The 19,195-nt window shown below is 40.8% G+C and overlaps 2 protein-coding genes across 7 annotated transcripts; both read right to left on the bottom strand.

The window, feature by feature from the left end:
- Window positions 1-1,930: 1,930 nt before the first annotated feature.
- LOC112454759 (MIF4G domain-containing protein) lies at window positions 1,931-11,757 on the bottom strand. 6 transcript variants are annotated; one of them, XM_025016317.1, is made up of 9 exons: window positions 11,507-11,757; window positions 5,561-5,645; window positions 5,356-5,455; window positions 4,736-4,961; window positions 4,297-4,528; window positions 3,902-4,020; window positions 3,457-3,600; window positions 3,071-3,199; window positions 1,931-2,512 (listed from the first exon to the last, which is right to left on the bottom strand). In XM_025016317.1, the coding sequence occupies exons 2-9, from the start codon at window positions 5,643-5,645 to the stop codon at window positions 2,279-2,281; spliced, it is 1,269 nt and encodes a 422-aa protein (XP_024872085.1). In that variant the 5' UTR covers window positions 11,507-11,757; the 3' UTR covers window positions 1,931-2,278. The 6 variants fall into 6 exon arrangements, with proteins under 6 accessions (XP_024872085.1, XP_024872081.1, XP_024872083.1 ...); XM_025016313.1 differs by lacking the exon at window positions 11,507-11,757 and adding an exon at window positions 10,980-11,476; XM_025016315.1 differs by lacking the exon at window positions 11,507-11,757 and adding an exon at window positions 9,187-9,649.
- Window positions 11,758-12,366: 609 nt separating this feature from the next.
- Window positions 12,367-18,763, bottom strand: LOC112454761 (ribosomal protein S6 kinase beta-2-like). The gene is made up of 12 exons (XM_025016322.1): window positions 18,362-18,763; window positions 18,153-18,190; window positions 17,860-18,031; window positions 17,326-17,409; window positions 16,984-17,117; window positions 16,828-16,890; window positions 16,587-16,715; window positions 16,419-16,509; window positions 16,222-16,338; window positions 15,870-16,106; window positions 15,606-15,781; window positions 12,367-15,496 (listed from the first exon to the last, which is right to left on the bottom strand). Exons 1-12 carry the CDS (start codon window positions 18,449-18,451, stop codon window positions 15,439-15,441), a joined length of 1,389 nt encoding a protein of 462 aa, XP_024872090.1. The 5' UTR covers window positions 18,452-18,763; the 3' UTR covers window positions 12,367-15,438.
- Between the last annotated feature and the right edge of the window lie 432 nt (window positions 18,764-19,195).

The raw sequence follows: 19,195 nt of genomic DNA, 5'->3' as shown, positions 1-19,195 counted from the left end.
GCGCGCGGGCCCCCAAGAACGGCTTGCACTCCGCAGACCTGTCTGACTGTGCCGCTGCTGGTCTGCGCGCCTCCGCCACCACGCACAGCCGCCTGCCGCTCTTGGTCGCGCGGTGAAAGTCGCCGGCCTATTTGTTTCGTTACCGCGAACGCGCGCCTCCTCCTTCTCCTTTTCCTCCGTATCTGTTCCCTCTCGCCGCCTCCTCCGCGGGCTACGGCCGCTACGGCTACGGCGTCGTCGGCCTCAGTGTTCTTCAACCGTTTTTCGTACGGCGACTTTTGAGTTTTGGAATTGGAGGTAGGATCGAAAGGCGCGACGGCGTTCGCACTCGACGGCGTCCTGGGCAGACGTCCTTAACTCATTAACGCAATTAGTCGATTCGAAGATTACGTAATTTAATTTTTATTGGCGCGCCCAGGTCCTGGCTGAAGAATTTCAACAATTAAAATCTCGAATTTCAATTTTAATTTGGGGAGTCTCGTCCGCGAGGCACCGCGAAAGCCATTCCCGTTGAACTGCCGGAGCCCGATCGAGGCTCCGACGGATTCATCGCCGTCTTTAGAAACGTACAATCTACTGTTTCAAGTAACGCTCGCGGGAACGGCATTCAAGGAGCGTGGATCGCGGTGTACTTACGATCCCACGGTCGTTGAAAAACCACTGTAATACATCGAGGCGCGATGCGGCGCGACGACGCCGACGTCACGTCACCGCGGGCGCAGGCCTAGTTTTCGAGTCCGCGGCACCGATTACCCAAGGCGAAACCTCTCTCGAGTCCCCGCGCCGGTCGTTTCAAGGTCGAGCGACGTCGGATGGACGGTGGTCGGTGTGTGTGTGTGCTGATGCACACGTTAGAGACGACACGGAGGACACCGGCACGCTCGCATAATTAACTCGCATTCCCCCCGGCCGACTTCTTTTTTTCCCCACTTCGGCGGCCGTTCCTTCTAAGTGAAAATGAAAAGAAAATCTATGTCACCGATGCGCGCCGGCAAACGGCGATCGGAAGGAATAGGACAATATGCTGATACATGTGACGCGTACAGAGCCGACTTATAAATAAGTTGACTCTGTACTGATGTCGGTACGTTAAATATTATATTTAACGAGCAAATAATGTTATATCTAAATGACAGAAGGCTGAAAGGAGTTTAAATAAAATTTAAAATGTCCTCAAGAGTGTTCTTATATAAATAGGCCGGTATTCATAATAAGATCTTATTTCAAGACCGTCTTAAGATGCTAATACGGCTCTGTGATTGGTAATCTTAAGTACATCTTAAGATTGTACTTAAAATGGTCTTAAATATAAGACTATGAATACCGGCCTATAAAATACGTAATGATAATTATCGCGAACAATGCGATTGTATAGTGCGGGATAATTACTATTACGAGTATTACGTGTCTTAATTGTAATTAATAGTACGCCCGACGCGCACTCTCATTTCGAAACCCTAGATGCTTGGATTTCAGATCCCGATTTTTCGTAATATAATTTATAGGAGGCTTAATTAGATCCCGCTTATCGGGATCCGGGAAGATTCGGCGATGATGCTGTCGGCGGCCGAGCACGAAAGATGCGCCCGATGGCGGCGTATTCGCATTATGACTCAACAAACGGAGAGAAATCGCGTCTACTGTTCTCGACTGCTGGCCGATCTTTTATCGCCCTTGACACAAATCGGCGCTCGCAGATCAGATCACACGCATTTATTGCGTACGGTACGTTCATTTCGCACGCAGCCGCTTCTTCGTTTCGGAAACGCCGAGGTCCTTCACCCTCCTAGCTCCCGCGCGAGTCAGACGACTCCTCGACGCGTTCGCGGAGAATGAAATATCACCCACATAAATTACAACGAGTCCTCGCTGGGATTTCCCTGACCTTGTTGTTCAACCCTAAGAATGGATTATCACAGAAACTCCGTCGACACGTGTAAAAGAAGTTGTTTATTCGTATACCATCGTTTGCATACAGAATTATCGAACAAAAACTTCCGTTTCGTGGAAGGAACGAGATCATCGCGAACCGTTCGCGATCGTTGTAAAATGAAGAAAAAAAAAGTACAATCGTACTTTCGTTCGTGTTTATTGTCGCGTCAAAAGGCATTGACGTGCCCGCATTGAGGCGCTCTCGTTAGAAAACATTTCGTTTCGGTACAAGTACTTGTACTTAAGTACTTGTCTGTACTGTTAAATACTTAAAATACACCCGTGGTTTTGCGCAAATCCACTCGGACATGTTCTGGACGGAGATACCGTGGGTGTCGGGTGGCGGTCACTTGGAGTTCGAGTTCGAGGGGTAGTAGTAAACCACCGCCGGCGCCGGCAGTTGCCAATGGGCGGCGTGGAGTTCGATCAGTTGCAGGAGCGTCCTCTTGACCGGCGGCGGCGTCGTATCCTCCGCCAGGAAGGCGTCACGCACGCTACCGAGGAGCTGCTGCAGCTGCGCGGGCAGCTCCGCGTCCAAATCCTTACCGATGCACGTGAGGATGAAGAACAGACAATTCGTCTACGGTACAGACGAAGAGAGAGATCAGCTCCCATCGAGTTTCAACAAATTTTGATTCAGAGATCGGCTTGTAGCAAATCGAAGAGTCCAGCGTGAGAATGAGATAAGTTCATATTTATCTTGGATATAATTTCACATTACATCTTATTACGGTTTTATCTCATATCTCCGCTGAACTCTGTAATTTTCACTCAACCCGGGAATAGATTGCAAGGAATTTGGATTAAACTAAGGATGAAGGAGCAATGAATTGTTTTGCTGTCAGCCAATAGCTTTGTTTCACGACACTCGCTGATTGAACTTGTATTGTTAAATTTGTGGAGTCAAATTATGCTCAATTTCAGTCATTTTTAACCATTCTTATAGGTCGTCCTTACTTCTACTCAATATGTCGTTAATTTGAATAAAACAATAGAGTTAAAATAATACTGTTTTGTGTTAAAAAAGTAATAAATTTCTACACATATGGTAGTTAAAAGTGACAAAATATTACTTAACTCAAGGTATTAATTTAAATTTCATCCTTTAATGGTTCAATATTTAACAACGCAGTTTTACCTCGGCGAGCGAGTTGATGGCCGGCGGTTGCAGACAATCCTGGCAGCATTTCCAAAGCAACGTGAGGAGCACGCGTCCGGGAGGAACGCCCTCCTGCTGCGTCTTCAATTGTAGCTGCCGTCGCTTCAGCTGAAACAACGGGATTATGCACATTTATGCGGGTATACTCGAAAGCTTAGCGCTGTTGTAATACGCGGTAAGAAGACAAAAAAAATGGCATACAATAATAAATGATCGAAACAAACACTAGATGCGTTAAATCGAGAACTTTGCAACCGCTTCTGTTCGCAAGAAATATCGTTAAAGTCGTAATGAGTCGATGTGCGTTTCTTACGGAGATAATGGGCACCACGTAATAAAACGTGTCATTATGTGCTTAGTTATACCTGGCAATACATCTCGTTGAGAAACGTCATAAAGGCTGAGTACCGATGGCAGGTCGTGCCGTCGTGCAGTAATCTAGCGCGATCCTGATACCACTGTTGGCACGTATTTAGCAGAGATTCCAGGAAAGTTTCCTTCGTTTCCTTCTGTACATGAAACGTATTTTAAGTTATACAATATTTCATCTTGCGTGCGTCACACGAAGATCATCGTTTAAATTGGAATACTACTGTTTGCGCCATTTTTTTAGATATACATAAAATAAATCGAACATCAATATTTTTAAATTTACTCCTTAAAAATAAAAAAAAAGTAATTTTTCAGATATTTTTTTTCTTAGACCATGTTTTTATTTCTTTTACATTTAGTTTATTTAAAAAAAAAAGCAACGAATGTTCTTCGATCTTTTCAATTTTACGAAAGAATAACAAAAGAGAAATAACGAACCTCTATAATCGTGATGCAAATTTTAGCTGCCGGTTCAGCATACTTGCGATTCTCCACTACCCTGTCCAGAATGTGCCGCACTAGTTCCATCAACGTCCTCGCATTTAAGAGATTCGGATCTGTCAAAAACACCACATATCCGCGTCAGCGCCAATTATACTTTCAATAATTTTCTAATCGTTTGTTAAATTCTTAATTGCTGGTTAACTTTCGATTATTTTATTGTCAAAGAAACCATGTAGTTAGGAATAATATATTTTGCCTGCTTTTATTGAATTCTCCTGTGACGTATAGATCATGCCATAAAGTATGTCTAATTCGATCAGAGTAACATGGTTTACTTAAATCCTTAGCTTAATGGATTCTAGTAACTGATGATGGACAGACTCTTATACCTTCTATCGCTCGTAGAAGTATATCTTGAACGGGCGAGGGGAATTTCCCAAGTTCAGAGGCGTCCGCGATGTGGAGTGCCTTGGCGGCCAACACGTCTGTCGAGTTGAAGCTCTTCGAGCGCTTCAAGCCGTAAGTCGATACAAAGGTATGCGATTTGGTAAGCTTGCCCGGTTTCACGGAATTAGTCTTCACTTCGTTTTGGTCCACGTTGAAGTGTACCCGATTCGCTACCTGACGGGGCAAGGTAATTTTTCATCTAAACCCAAGAGCTTCTCGGCAGTTAAGTTAATGATAAGTTAATGACCGCTCTGCATTAAATCCTAAATTAAACTGAACGACCGCTCCGCAGTCAATCTATTTTTAAAAAAAAATCTCTTCTTTAATCTTTCTTTTTTAAATCTTTTTTTTAATCTTAGGCACAGTTCGCGTCTTTCTTACGTGTAAAATGTTTCCGCTGGAAGCGGACATGTCTAAAGGATGAGGCTGACGCAACGTGGAGTTCGCTGTCGAGTGATGGCCACTCTGAGAATGACGGGACGGTAGTTGGTGCTGTTGCTGCAGAGGATGTTGCAGCTGTTGCTGCTGAGCGTAGAGATACCGATGGATATTACCGCTCGATTTGCTGTGCTGCAGATAATAGCGCTCCGATGCATTAGTCCGAGACCTAATCGAGACACATGTCCGTTCATACTATTTACAGATCGATCCAAATTCAGAATCGTGCCTGAAATCTTGCATTCCAGGCGAAGCGTGCGTTCGATCAATCAACTTTTGTTCAAAAACGCTCCATATATTCACATTATTATTAATATCGTTATAATCTTCTCTATACCTTGAAGACTTAACATTACAGTTAAAAGAAATATTTCTTATTCTAATCTTTTCTCATGAAAAAAATTGAAATCGATCACTTCACTTTACCATTACATCGTTAAACTGAAAAATTCAAGTTGTTCTATTATTTATATAATTAATATTAAAATCTGTACAGCTTTCAGAAACAGCCTCGTGACTGTGATGGTACGCTATTTAAATATAGTCCACTGGTTCGCACTCACTTAGACGTATGCGAATCATTCTGCTTCATCGTGAATTCCTTGGCGTGCACGTTTAGTCGAAGATTAGTGACGTTCGCCGTGGTTCCTTCCGCTCTCCCACCTAGAGGCGGCCGTGAAAACAAACGGGACGACGTCCGTGTGCAGTGATAAGATTTACGATACGTATGCTCGTGCGCCTATTGTTAATTAGCGAGAGAATACGAACCTGGGGGTCGGTATATCTCTAGGGACGGTTTGGACTTGGGGGTGGCTACGTTATTACTTCCTTTCTGCGGAATCGCATCCCTCATCTAAAGAAAACAAATAAAATACACGTCACACAAGAACTTAATGAGTCTGTCCTCGAAACGCCTTAGAAGAGTGTTTTGAGTTCGAGGAAAACTTTTTCTCGCCGCGGAATCGCATCGTAGCGAGACTGTAATTGTGAATAATTACGCTGTCTGTATTATTAAAGGCTAATGTCAAAACTTTCCGATTTGGCTGCAACTCGCATGCGAATGGAAAACGTTGAAAAGATGATTCACCGTCCGAAGAAAATAAAATCGTGCTGGTCAAAGTGTTCACTTTGACTTCTTAATGTAATTATATATAAAACGATGTTAAACTAAACGATTTTTCTCATCGATATTTATTGCATTAAATTTTAAACATGTAATAATTTTGTTATAAAATTAAAATAATAAGCGTACCATGTTCTATTTTTCAACGTGACACATCAAATAAAATAACGCGACGATGTAGTCGGCAATATAAATAGTTTTGCAATACAACGGATATTTCAATTGTAATAAAACCTTGCTCCTAGAAGATAAATTTTCTTCTCGAAAGTGTTACGAATTTTAAGAATAGTGTGTGTGTGTATTGTATATAATTCTTAAACACTATTTAAAACGTGAAGATAGTGTTTATTCAAGCCAAACAAAACATCAAGTTCAAGGCTTTCTTTCTTTCCATTCTTCGTGGACAAAGAATTCTTTTCAAGTGTCCTGTTCAGTTTGCTGAAAAGTGTCTTTCACCGCCCACTGCGAATCTAATCCCCCTTGCAAAATCCGAAGTTTTAAAATAATCCTAATCGGCAAATCTTGGCATTCGTTCTTTGTGTTGTATATATTATGCATAGCCACGTGCATTATTCACTACAAGTGTATACAAGGTGTTTCTTAAGTACTGTTCAATATTTTAAGAGTCGATTTTTGAAATCGCTTTAATGAAGAAAATTTTATATGAACATATGGTCTCAAAGGTCTCGTTTCAGAGGTACAGATTGTTAAAAATTCTATAAAATTATTGTTTTATCTTAATAGCTCCTATAAATAAAAAAATGATTCCTCTTCAAATTCAGGTCAGTAAGTAAGCAGAATATTACTTGCCTATAGTCGCCGTTTTGTAAATAGTCAATGACATAAAAACGGGGTTCAGATAGTACATTACTGCTCCGAACGCCAATGGACAAAATCAAATTTTTTGCAGATTTTTATTACGGTACACTCTCGCTAATTATCTTTTTAAAACCTTTTTTTTCGTTTAAGAACTACTAAAAAAGATAATTTTATAATTTATATGTTCAATACTCAGCATCTCTGAAATGAGGTTTTTGAGACCATATGTTCACATGAACTTTTCCTCAAAGGCTACGGTCAACGTGACGCTACAAATGCTTTGGAGCGTTCATCTTCACCTTCTTTCTTCATTGAAAAAAAAAAAGAGAAGAGAAATGCTTCGAAGCATTTGTAGCGTCACGTTGATCGTAGCCAAAATGACCTCAAAAGATCAATTTCTAGAATATTAAAGAAATATTTAAAAAAAACACCCTATATATTTGTACATGTATCAATAAATAGCGATAAAGAGCATACACATACATTTTTCTCGTTTTGTAATGCACGTTACAATAAATGTGAGGAACACATTGGCTAAATGCACAAGCTCGTTATGGTAACACGTCGCGAAGCATGCGGGAAATGCATACGTTACACGTCGCGGACTCAATTAAACGCGTGGGTTTAATTTACGCGCCAATTTATTGCCACGGGCAATGCCATAGTACGAAGAACATTAATTGTAAATTAATCCACGCAATTAAAAATAATAGACGGCGTAGGTATAATAGAATTTATATAATATATGTATAATAAAGTTAAACCAATAAATGTTTCGGGAACTGGCTTCGAATTTTTTTCTTTATAATTTTGCAGATTGATTTGCTTGGATAGTTTTCAAAGGTGGGTCCAGTCTTATCAGAAGGTTGTCAAGGTGATTGGAAATGACAGCGTTTATTCAATTCTTCGTGATTGCACAGATATAATTTCGCGCCAATTAATCGCACGACAGTGAAATCAAACGGAACAACAGTGAAAGACGAGTAATATTAGCTAATACGAAGTCTAAACTTCGACGCTGTCGTATAAAACTCACAAGGCTGCGAGGAATTGTTTCGCGATACAATTTTTAAGCTTCTCAACAGAACGACTTTTGACTAGTCCTCTCTTTAATAATTAAGGGATAATATAAATGTTTAAAAATATGTTTAAAAAGAGACATCATCTAAAAAGATATTCCATCAGTTTTTTTTCACATTTCGAGTTTCGTTATCTTTTATATAAACGCGAATTTATTAAGTTTTGCAGAGGAGACAAATAAAGAGACAAAATCAAGACAGATCGAAAGAAACAGATAGAAATGAAAAGAACTCGATAATCGCAGAGAGCAAAGCCCAGCCTCTCGAGATAATTACGACATTTACATAATTCTTTAAAATTTTTATCAATTCTTCAGGTCATCTTTTTTCGCGGAAGGAGACGAGATTCGCGTGAAACTGGAAATACAGGCTGCGTTCGCTTTGGGCGCTTTCGTGCTGAAAGCATCAGTCTATCTTTATTGCTCGTTACATGTTGAAAGATGCATCATGCTTTCAGCACGAAAGCGTTCAAAGCGAACGCAGCCATTGTGTTTACGTCGCTGCTTCGCTCATGTAAGAAACGCAATTTGGAACCTGCGTCGTTATCGCGCGATTTCCCAATTCGCACGTTAAGCTCTCTATTATCCGCGCGTGTCAGCTGCTAGATTTCGCGAGTCGGCCAAGACGCGCCGCGCGTCTTTCTTTCTCTGTTTTTTAGCCTCGTAACAATTGCATCGTCGGGGAAACAATTGCAAGCGGAACAACAGCAAAACGATATACTCTCGACGACACCGTACACTGACAAAGTGGCAAGTGGCAACCCGCTCGTCCCGCTCCCATTATCGTCCCGTGCTTCGCGTGACGCGCTTCGTCAGTCGGAAATACCGAGAAAAATGTCTCTGATATAGCGCGGAGTGACTCAACCGCGGGGATCGAAAACAGATGCTGCGGGTACCGATATATAATTTCGGCGAGTTCGGATTTCGGATTCCGACGCTACGTGCGTAACGCGAAGAAAAGAGAAGCCGATCTCCACGGCAGCCCACGGCAGACGTTCTCTAATTAGTCGAGAGTCGAGGATGACCGCGGTCTAACGGCGACTCTTCACCTCCTCCCTCCTCCTTCTGGAACCAAAGAGAGGGGAAACGGAGAAACAATTGAACCTCGCTTCAATTAACGATCCTCGTATTCTTCGTAGCTCGTAGCGGTCTCCTTACTCGTGACAATTAAAGAGCGACGCTGTACAGTGCACGCTTCCGCGCGTCGGCTTTCAATCCCGGAATCCGTATAAAGAAATCCGAACTCACCGGAACGAGACGGACGAAACCCTGGCTTGGCTTCACCGAGATGAAGAGCCACGGGAAGGTCGAGCTATCGCGGGGGAGGAGGAACGTGGGGGCGGGAGGAAGTGACGAGCGACTCACACCACTCACATTACTCACAGTGAAGAGCGTGCGAGAATCATCCTTCCCAAGGTCCAACGCGATCGGGTGCTACCAGCAGTACCAGCTACCGAGATACCCCTCTTCTTGCACACGGGTCACCAGGACGGCAGACCGGAACGGAATTAACGGGAACCTCGCGGCGCGGCGTGGCGTGGCGCACGCACGTGCACGGCACGGAGGCGAATTTCCGGGCGCGACACGACGAGAGGCGTCGTGTATTTTCTCGACGAAGAGGGACGCGCGACTTTTCCGCGTCGAACGTGCGTGCGTGCGTCGTCGGCGTTGTGTCGTCGTCGCGTCTTCGCTCGCGCACGCAGGGGCTCCTCTCCGATGACCGAGGACTAATAATAGCCGCGGTGTAGCCACGAGCGAATGCTACTGTATATCTACGCGCGACGCCGCGTATGTACACGTATCGCGGTGTACACGCCGCGCGTGAAAAGCAGACTGAAATATCCGACGGGATGATGCTCGATGCTCGTCGCGCGTCGCGACGCTTTTTCTCTTTCCCTCTCTCTCTCTCTCTCTCTTTCTATACATCTCTTTCGAGAACGTTGAAATTAGGATTATAAAACCGCGCTATCTTCTGTCGGTCCCGCAACCGCTCGCCAACAGCGACGACAATGGTAGCGGCGAACTGAAAGAGATGGTTTGTTTACCAACGCCGAATCTTTGACTGACTCGCCGAGCTGAATCTCTTGCACCGTTCACGTTTTCTCTTTTTCTCTCCAATGTGAAAAGAAAAAGAGGAAAGATGCGACCGCGCAAGAAAAAATTAGCTAAAAAGAATAGGCCTTTTTTTTATCAATGTCACGTGAACTGAAGGTGTCTTCAGAGGGAGAGAATGGATAAGGATATTTTCTATGCTTTCACACGATGAATGTATATCTTCGCGCAATCGAATTTTCGTTAATTTTTAACATCCTTGGCATTGGCTATTATGCGCCTAACATTTACATGTAATTATACAAATAATCTTATTTAAAACACTTTTATCTTACATGGCATTAGAAGACGTAAAAAATTCAGGAAAAATCTTGGATATTATAAACGCAATATTATTTTCACAAATGCTCTGTAATCTGTAAAAATCTTTTTTAATTTTAAATCATATGTATCAATTTTATTGATACATAATTTAGATATAAAAATCAAAGTTGATTTAAAATGTTTATAAAAAATTTCGTAGACTTTTAATCGTTTTTCTCCTGTATCCTTCAAATGTATAGGCGCAAGAAATTAAAAAAATATGTATGTTTACATTTAATTGTTTTCTTATATTTTCTGCGTTTCATCATAATCCTTCAATAAGAATAACACAACATAAAATATTAGTTCTATTAAATTTTTCATTTTGGTAAAACGACAACGGATTGATAAAGGAGTCAACAAATTACAAAATTTTCATTCTATCTTTTCCCTTCTTCCCCAAAATAAAGAAGATTACGAAAATATACGATAATCTGTTTTGCAATCAATTTTTATCACGTGGTATCGTCATTTTTTCGTTTCCGCATGGTTTCTACCGCGGACTTCGTTCCTCGCTGAATGGGCCCGTTGTCTCTTCACATGTCTGACGTCGAAGTTTTTACGCCGTTTCAGGGACAAAATGATTACAAAATTACAACGGAATTGGAGAGAAATAGATATCCGTAATCTCGCTGCTAATAATACACTGATTATTATCAAGGAAAATGCATCGGCAAGTTTGAAGAGCATGCAGAGTTAAGAGTCCGCTCGCACGACCACAAAATTAACATGATAATAGCTGAAGGCCTCACCTTCGTCAGCTTTGTTCCATCCGCGCGAGTTGCCCGCACCATTTTCTCGCAGTATTTATATTTATTATCAAACACCCAATGAGAAGATCTCGATGTCTGTAACGATGTCAAGATTGTCTCCATATATTCTCTACACGACTTCTTCACTCTTCCTTTTGCCCGTCTTCCAGCGAGGATCTCAATTGTCGATCAACGAAGAGAAAAAGCTCTCGGCCGGTTCCGCGGCGCGCTTGTTCCGAAACGACTTCAAACTCTCTGCCGCGTTTTTACCGAATTTTTCTTTTTCTTCGACGCTCATTAGAGACGAGATCTAAACGTCTAAAACGTTACTGATAAGTACAACGAATAAGATCACAAAACGATTCACTCCTGCGATTCGATCCCCAAAGACGCGGTTGCGATCGACGGCGCTCGCCGTCTACCTACGCCTCGCCGGCCTCGCTCGATCCGGTCGATCGATCATCCGGCCGTATCGCGTCACTCGTCGAATCCGCCGCGCTATATAGACATCGTCTCTCAATAATTACCACGATAAACGATGATGATTCACCTAGCGCTGGATAACTGGCGCGACTAAACGCGCCTTTCAGGCGTTCCTCTCGCGCATCGATATCGCCATCTGCGTAAATCGAGGTTTCCGCGAGAGGACCGGACACGAGAGTCACTCACGGTGCCCGATATGCCGTCACGCCGATGACTGGAAATAAATACGTCGCGTATCTCCAGTCACACACCTAACATTACTTAATACGCGATTCGCGTTGGTAGGCGGCCGCGTGCCGCCTCCGTACACCTGCCGACGCGGAACACTGACAAAGAGAGACAGAGAAGAAAAAAAAAGTTATGCCGCGCAGATAGGTACGACGCAGCCGAGCAGCAGTTTATATCGGTCATTTATCCGCGCGCATGTAAATTCGTTGCGGCCCCGCGCGACCCACGCATTTATCTCAATTACGTACAATTAGTTTACATGCATTTGATTCACAACGAATTTACATGTGGACGAACGGAGTATGTGATAATAATACATATAACGAATATAGCACATTGTATATACATATGTATATAATATTAATAATATATATGTTCGCACACACAAAATAAAAAAAGTCTACTTTTTAATTTATAATATTATATAACAATATTGTAATAATTTGATTATAATAATTTATCAAACTTATTCAGGGAATAATAGATTGGGTCTAACATAAATATCTTTCTTCTTCCACTTCTTTTTTTAACTTGGGTATACTGAGAAGCTTTAGGAATTGCATAGTCAACAATGGTCTATGAATTAAAAAATTCTGGATGCTGCGAAAGTTTTCGAGATTTCATCTCTAGACTAGATAACGGTTGATTACGCATCGCATTAAATTAAGAGCGAATCGACAGTTTTATACCCAATTTATTGTACATAACACTAAAATAAGTGAAATAATACACATGACAAGGATATGTCATGGACCCACACATCGCACATATGCGCGCGCGCGTTTACGCTCGCACAGACACACCTTCACAAATCGTTGCATTTATGGATACAATTTATAGAGGATTACAAATCATAGCAGTGATAAGTTAACCCGAGAGTCTACATCTAATCTTAAATGGAAGCATAAATCATTTATCACTTTTCCGTCTAATGGCTAGACTTCGTTACATATTCGTTCGATGATATTTTCCGTCCCTTAAATGACTAATACATTCATACTGCAAATAAATATGCCTGTTTTACACATTATAACTTAGAACTGATCGTTAATAGTTGTTAATTTCTGTCCTATCAAAATAGAGCTCGAGTCGAATCGACAAATCAATCCGCTTAGCGCATGACAGAAAAAGGTCAGTTCTCGTTATATATTGGAATATCCTTCGTACCGGACACATCCGACGGTGATATCCAACAAAAAGGCGCAGATTCCTGGCATTCTCGCACGAGAACTGACGTACAGGAAGTTTACATTTATTGCAAAAAAAATCAGATAACTTAGATATATATATTTTTTGATTAAGATTGAACTTAACTAACGTATTAGAAATGAGCACGAGACCATCGCATGACACGGTATATATAAACAATTTGACTACTTTAATCATTAAAACAATAACGAAGACGCCTAATTCCTCCTAAAAAATAAAAATCAAAATAAACCGCGTCAGCACCAATATGTTCATTGAGAACGCGTCGAATCTAATTAGGAGGCTCAACAAAATTCTTTCACGTTCACGTTTGGACGCGCTCTCGGTCTCTCGCTTGCAAAAATGCCCTGACTTCATAAACAAGACAAACTTACATGGAATCACGCGGAAGTAACAACGCGTACGTTGTATGAGGCAGTGATATCGAGCAGCGTTTTTCCGCACGATTCTGGCATGCTTTAATTTAAAGCAAATCTTAGGTAACAGTTATAGTTTACAGCAGTTTTGGTATCTATCAAAATCTGACAGTGGGTAATTCAGGACATAATTGGTATCTCTCTTATAATAAATTTCAGTGTGTCGTCGAGTAATATATTATAAATCTTCGAACAGCGTCTTGACAACTCTGTAGGCACATTCCTGCTTCAATGTCGAAAATACATGTGTTCAGATACGTACCGAAAAACCGATCAGAAATTCTCATTGTCTCTGAATACACATTTCTCTTATAATATAATACAGCTGTGAGTATATAACGTGATTTTGTCAGGTTTTATATCATACGCACTTATTTATGTAGTCGACGTAGTCGAAATGCAACAATTGCCTGCAGGAGGATGTTCCCATGTACGGACAAAAAAATATTTGAGAGAAAGAGAGAGACGCTGGGCAATATTACATTTCGACTATGGTTATCTGTTATAAATAATTAAAAGATATTTGCCTGCTAGCATGGCCTACTGAACACTTGGGTAGTTTGGAGCTTTTGTGAGTGATTTACAGTCACTCTTGTTTATGTCTATTTTTCCTACTGCGTTCTGCAAGTAAAATCAATATTATCTATATGTATGTACACGATAAATGATACATTAATGCATGTAAGGAACAAGTATGGAATACTCATTCGGATGGAAAGTCCATGTTTTGCAGTAACATTGTTACCATGGTAACTCGATCTCATCTTGTACCATTCTGAACTTTTCGTTAATTCAATATATGTATGTGTAAAAGTAAAAGTATTTTTCGCAAGAAGACATTGAATTTGTACCTCGAAGAGTTGCGTTTGTCGTTTTAATAATAAACGAACGTAAGCGATATAACGTACATACCAATTAAAAAATATAGCCAGCTCAAAATAAGCTTGCTTGTTGTTCAAATATAAACTGAACTACGTAGGCATTCATCTCTTTCAACAGATCTAACATCAATACCTTACAATAAGAACAACCTATGACCTGGAGTTAAAAATATACTCAGGATATAGGTCCGCATCTGCAATTATAATATTTCATGCCTTCCGCTTTCAAGTTACGGAATGACAATGGCGATTCTCATTCTAAGATATTGATGCGCATGATCATTTAACAAAATGTTCTTTCGTTCCCCGGAGAATATAAACTATGTCGTATTCGAATTTTCAATGTATAGGAACTTTCATTGTGTAAATGCAATTCCATTGTAGCGTTATATACTCCATCTCTACGATCATTATTTAGGCAAACTATTTCATACATTATTGCCATGGAAACGTTATTACTGCTGAAAATATTTTCTCCTAACGTACGGTATATATGAAAAGAACTTTTGAGCGGCGGAGCGGTTGTGGTAGCATTTCTCGAGACTTTTCTCATTAAAAAAATAATTAACGATAATCAGTAAATATTAATAGATTTCCCAGATATAAAATAAGTTTATATTATTACAGATGTATGTATAAATCTTCAGTTGTAAAAATATTATCAAGAGAGATCATGTTTTTAGCTTCTATAATATACAGTTTCTTAAGACTCAAGCAGTATGCTTGAATATTTCCAAAATTTCAAAAGCTTATCTCTTTAACCACACACACAGTACAAATAACAATCTTGTCATATGAATATATAATAATATGACTGCTGCATTAATAAAGATTCGGATATTTATAAATATTGAAAAATTACATGAATAATCCAATGCAAAAGATATATTTTTCAATAACTCTATCGCTAATTGAAGTAATCTGTAATAACTAGTTGAGAAATAATGTACTTTCTTGCGGATTATCGATAATCTATTCATATTCAAATTGCAACTACTCTATGCGCTACCAAATACCTGCTGCGTCGCTGTTAAATCATAATCTATTAATTGATATTTTCGTACGCAATATATAGATATAAAAAAAAGATTAGCTAAATGTAACTGCTGGATATCCAATGTAATAATGGATACTGCATCCATTCCCTCTAACTACTCCTTCTAAGTTATAAAACCCCTCCCTGAGGATTATGAATATCCAGCAGTTGGGCAAAAATGCTATCTACTAGTCGAATAGTAATGGTTAGCCTAGTTCAATCATTTCTGCATCTTCCACGTTGTTATGGCCAACTATATTGTACCTAAAAAATTATTGCCCATACTGTTTTTAACACGAATTTCATAATACAAAATTGTATACTGTAAAAAAAGTTAAAAAAAAATAACGATTTGTAAGTTTTATATTCTTACGTGTGATTTGATAAATGGGCATTGTGGAAATGAAGATGCGTCGTCCGAGGTGAAAAACCACGAGTTGCTTTGCGAGGACTTCTGGCTTTTATGACTGATGGTGGTGACATGGTATTTAGGTAAGGTTGTTGAAGAAGTACATCCTCCAATATGCTTGGTGCTACATATGTAAATCCCTGAAGAAAGCGTAGTTATTAAGAAATGTAACGATGTGTATGCATAATGACTGATCTAGACATATAAATCAGAAGAAAAAAAACTCACTTGGAACAGCCCGTCAGCTGACTCGCTCAAAGTGTAGTCGACTGGAGAATCAACTGGCGATGAAGCGGTAAATTTATTATCAAATTGTGATACGTCTTCTTTGCTAGACAATTGTGGTCTAAAAGGAGGTTCTAACTGTCGAGATATAACGTCGTCCCAATTGATATGTCTGAAGAATTTGTGTCTCTTTACTTCTTCACCATCCAACTGAGATCCCATTCTTTGCGGAACTTGTCTCTATACGGAAGAAAATTATATATTTCTAATAAATATCACGATATATATTTTTTAAAACAGCACTGCTTTTAAGATGCTTATAAATATTTACAGCAATTAATTTATGAACACTAACCCTCAGTAATTTTCGAATAAAATCTTTAGCATCGGCCGTTACATATAATGGAAAAGTTAATTTGCCACGTAGAATCTTCTCAATAGTTTTCTTTCTGCTGCTTGAAGTAAATGGTGGCTGAAAATTTTAGCAAATATTAACATGAGCTGATATGCACATTATTTTATCTTGAATTTGTATGTAATGACAGTACGTACAGCTCCTGTAAGCATGTCATATGTTAAACTTCCTAAGCTCCACCAGTCTACCGCCTTCCCATGTCCACTTCTCGTTAAGATCTCAGGTGCCCTTGATTAAAATACAACAATCAGTGTAAATTGTAATAGTAAAATTTTCCAAATTATCAGTCGCTCTATGATATTTACATATATTCGATAGTCCCGCAAAATGTATGAGTAAGAGCACCCTCCTGTATATGCTCTTTACATAACCCAAAATCAGTTAACTTAATATGTCCGTCTGCGTCCAATAGAACATTTTCTGGTTTCAAATCTCTGAAAGAGATTTATTACAAACATTATTAATTCAATGCTGCATACCGATAGAACATTCAATATATGTATCAATTATATTACAGCCTTAAATTATATTTCAACTCTATAGTACCTGTATATAATTCCTTGCAAGTGTAGGTGTTGCAGAGCTAATGTAATTTCGCACAAGTAAAAACTGCAAAACAAAATAACGCGTGATGTAGAACTTTACGCTGGCTCTATCTTTGAAAAATATAATTGGAAACATTTTTTTTTACAATTCACTCACCGCGCGGTATCTTCCATGAAAATTCCTTCGGCATTTAAGTGTCGGAACAACTCACCGCCGCACATGTATTCCAGTATCAGATATAACTTATGACCAGTTTGGAAAGCGTACTTGAGATCTACGATAAAAGGATGCTGCCAGATGCAAGCATAAATATATGAATTAGTATTTTGCATAAAATATAATAAAAAATTGAACATTAGTTTTTATTGAAACATGTTCAAAAACATGTTACAAATATCTTTCATACGTACTATTGAGATTAAATCCACGTATGAATGGTCAAATTCTATTGTAAATACTCTAAATTTCTACATATTTGCATACATGAATACAACTAACCTTTATAGACTCCAAGATGTTTCTCTCGGCTCTAGTGTGAGCTGTATCCTTCTGATTTTTTACAATCAAAGCCTTGCGCAATACCTGTTACGAAACGGCACAAAAGAATATTGTGAATGACTAAAGAATTACAGATAAAGACGCTTGCCGGCAGATGATAATATAAAAATAGATATTGATTAGAGAATTTACGGCTTAACGCTACCGCTCTAAAGATAAAACTGCAAAAACCAATTAAGTTCGCAATGTTTGAAAAATGTAATTGAAACTTCTAACGAATAACGAGATGATTAAAAGTAATTTTATGCATGCAAATCTTTGTTCGCGAAACACTCGCCGACTAAAGATACATAAAATACATAATTTTCGCTACAATTAATATGACACAGTGAGGTAACATTCTTCAAATTTCGAATGTTACCAATTATCCACCTTGAAAGGCATTTTTCACGCACTGAATATTTAGCGAACACGATACATTCCGGGATAAACAATAACGTTGCATAATTATGCGTCACTGGGGGATTTCCGTACCTTCATAGCGAAGAGAGTGCCGCTGTCGTTTCCCGTTATTTTGCGCACCTGAAACACCTTGCCGTAGCCACCTTTTCCGATAACTTTGCGCAACTCGAAGTCCTCCGGCCCGACCTTATCGCGCGCGCGATTGACAATCTGCTCTATCGGCTCCGTCTCCACGTCCGACGAGCTGGAAGCGACAAGGGAAAAAAGGGAATAAACTGGTTTTAGCCGACGGCGACGTCAGAAGGGCACGAGGCCCCGAGAGGTCCGCGGGCGGCCGCGTGGACGCGGCGCGCAAGTCTACTCACTTTACGATCTCATTCAGGTTCAGCGCGACGCATTCCTCCTGCGAAAAGGAAAACAGATGCGGCGTTAGTGCGATATCGAAACCCACGTGCAGCCACGGAGTCGCGGGCGGGGACGCGACTCCGCGGAGGTGTCGAGGGATGGGCAGGGTATGATGCCGCGCGAGAGAGAGAGAGAGAGAGAGAGAGAGAGCGAGAAAGCTTTCAATTACCGCGTCGATCTCGATGATGTCGTCGTCCTCCGACTCGTCCCTGTGCAGCGGTCCTGCTTCCTGCAGCTCGATGTCGAAGATCGCCGACATCGTGCGGTCTTGCCTGTCTCTTGCGCGTCGCTGTTTCGTGAACACGGGCTGGAGAACGGACAGGTCAGGATATGTTCACTCTCGCCGTCGCGTCGCGCGCGCCGCGATGTCAACACATCGAATTTGACACGCCGTACGCCGAGTAGCAGCAGGCCGCCCAACAGACACGAGCGGGGAGGGCACGCGAAGCCGCACACGACGACCGCACGCACTCGAGATTCGGTCGCGGAGTGACGGAGAGCGGCACTCTCTCGATTCTCGATTCTCCTCCCTCGATTCGCGGAACGGACGCAACGTCACACCGCCGCACACGCCTGGCGTCGCGCGAGTGTCGCAACTCCTTGCAACGCGCAACCGCGTGGGAAGGGGAGCCCGGACTCTCGAGCCAATCGCGTCGCGCGTCGCCACTCCCACCACCGCCACCGCCGTCCCGCCATGCGTTCGAATCGCGCATTCTCGAATATTTGGAATGGGGAGAATTCGGCACAAAAGAATCGTTTCCATTGTGAACGTCATTTTCTCTGGGAAACCGGAAGCTGACCGAAAACCTTTCCTTCTCTTCGTGGTAGTCAAATACAAAAAGTGAAAGCTTTGTAACAAATTGATTGTTGCCGTCAACGGAATTTTGGTTCTTGTCGTGAAGACAATAAGTTTTTCTCTTTCGTGAAGACAGCAGAAAGAAATTTTTCTAAATTTACCGTTATCTATTGAAACACTAATTAGGGGTATATTCTTTAGAGGATT

The sequence above is a fragment of the Temnothorax curvispinosus genome, unplaced genomic scaffold (assembly GCF_003070985.1).
Source record: "Temnothorax curvispinosus isolate PA1 unplaced genomic scaffold, ASM307098v1 QBEX01005316.1, whole genome shotgun sequence".
NCBI lineage: Eukaryota > Metazoa > Arthropoda > Insecta > Hymenoptera > Formicidae > Temnothorax > Temnothorax curvispinosus.
Note: the sequence above shows the minus strand (reverse complement) of the source record. Positions and strands in the feature narration are given on the sequence as shown.

Bases quoted from the DNA above. Each gene is read 5' to 3' on its own strand.
- LOC112454759 (XM_025016313.1), bottom strand. From the start codon at position 11,102: ATGGAGACAATCTTGACATCGTTACAGACATCGAGATCTTCTCATTGG. The intron at 5,456-5,560 runs GTTCGTATTCTC...GGCCGCCTCTAG, and splicing joins AGAGATATACCGACCCCCAG to GTGGGAGAGCGGAAGGAACC. The intron at 3,601-3,901 runs GTTCGTTATTTC...TTTCATGTACAG, and splicing joins TTTGCATCACGATTATAGAG to AAGGAAACGAAGGAAACTTT.
- LOC112454761 (XM_025016322.1), bottom strand. From the start codon at position 18,451: ATGTCGGCGATCTTCGACATCGAGCTGCAGGAAGCAGGACCGCTGCAC. The intron at 17,410-17,859 runs GTACGGAAATCC...GTTTCGTAACAG, and splicing joins GCACTCTCTTCGCTATGAAG to GTATTGCGCAAGGCTTTGAT. The intron at 16,339-16,418 runs GTACGTACTGTC...TAAAATTTTCAG, and splicing joins ATGACATGCTTACAGGAGCT to CCACCATTTACTTCAAGCAG.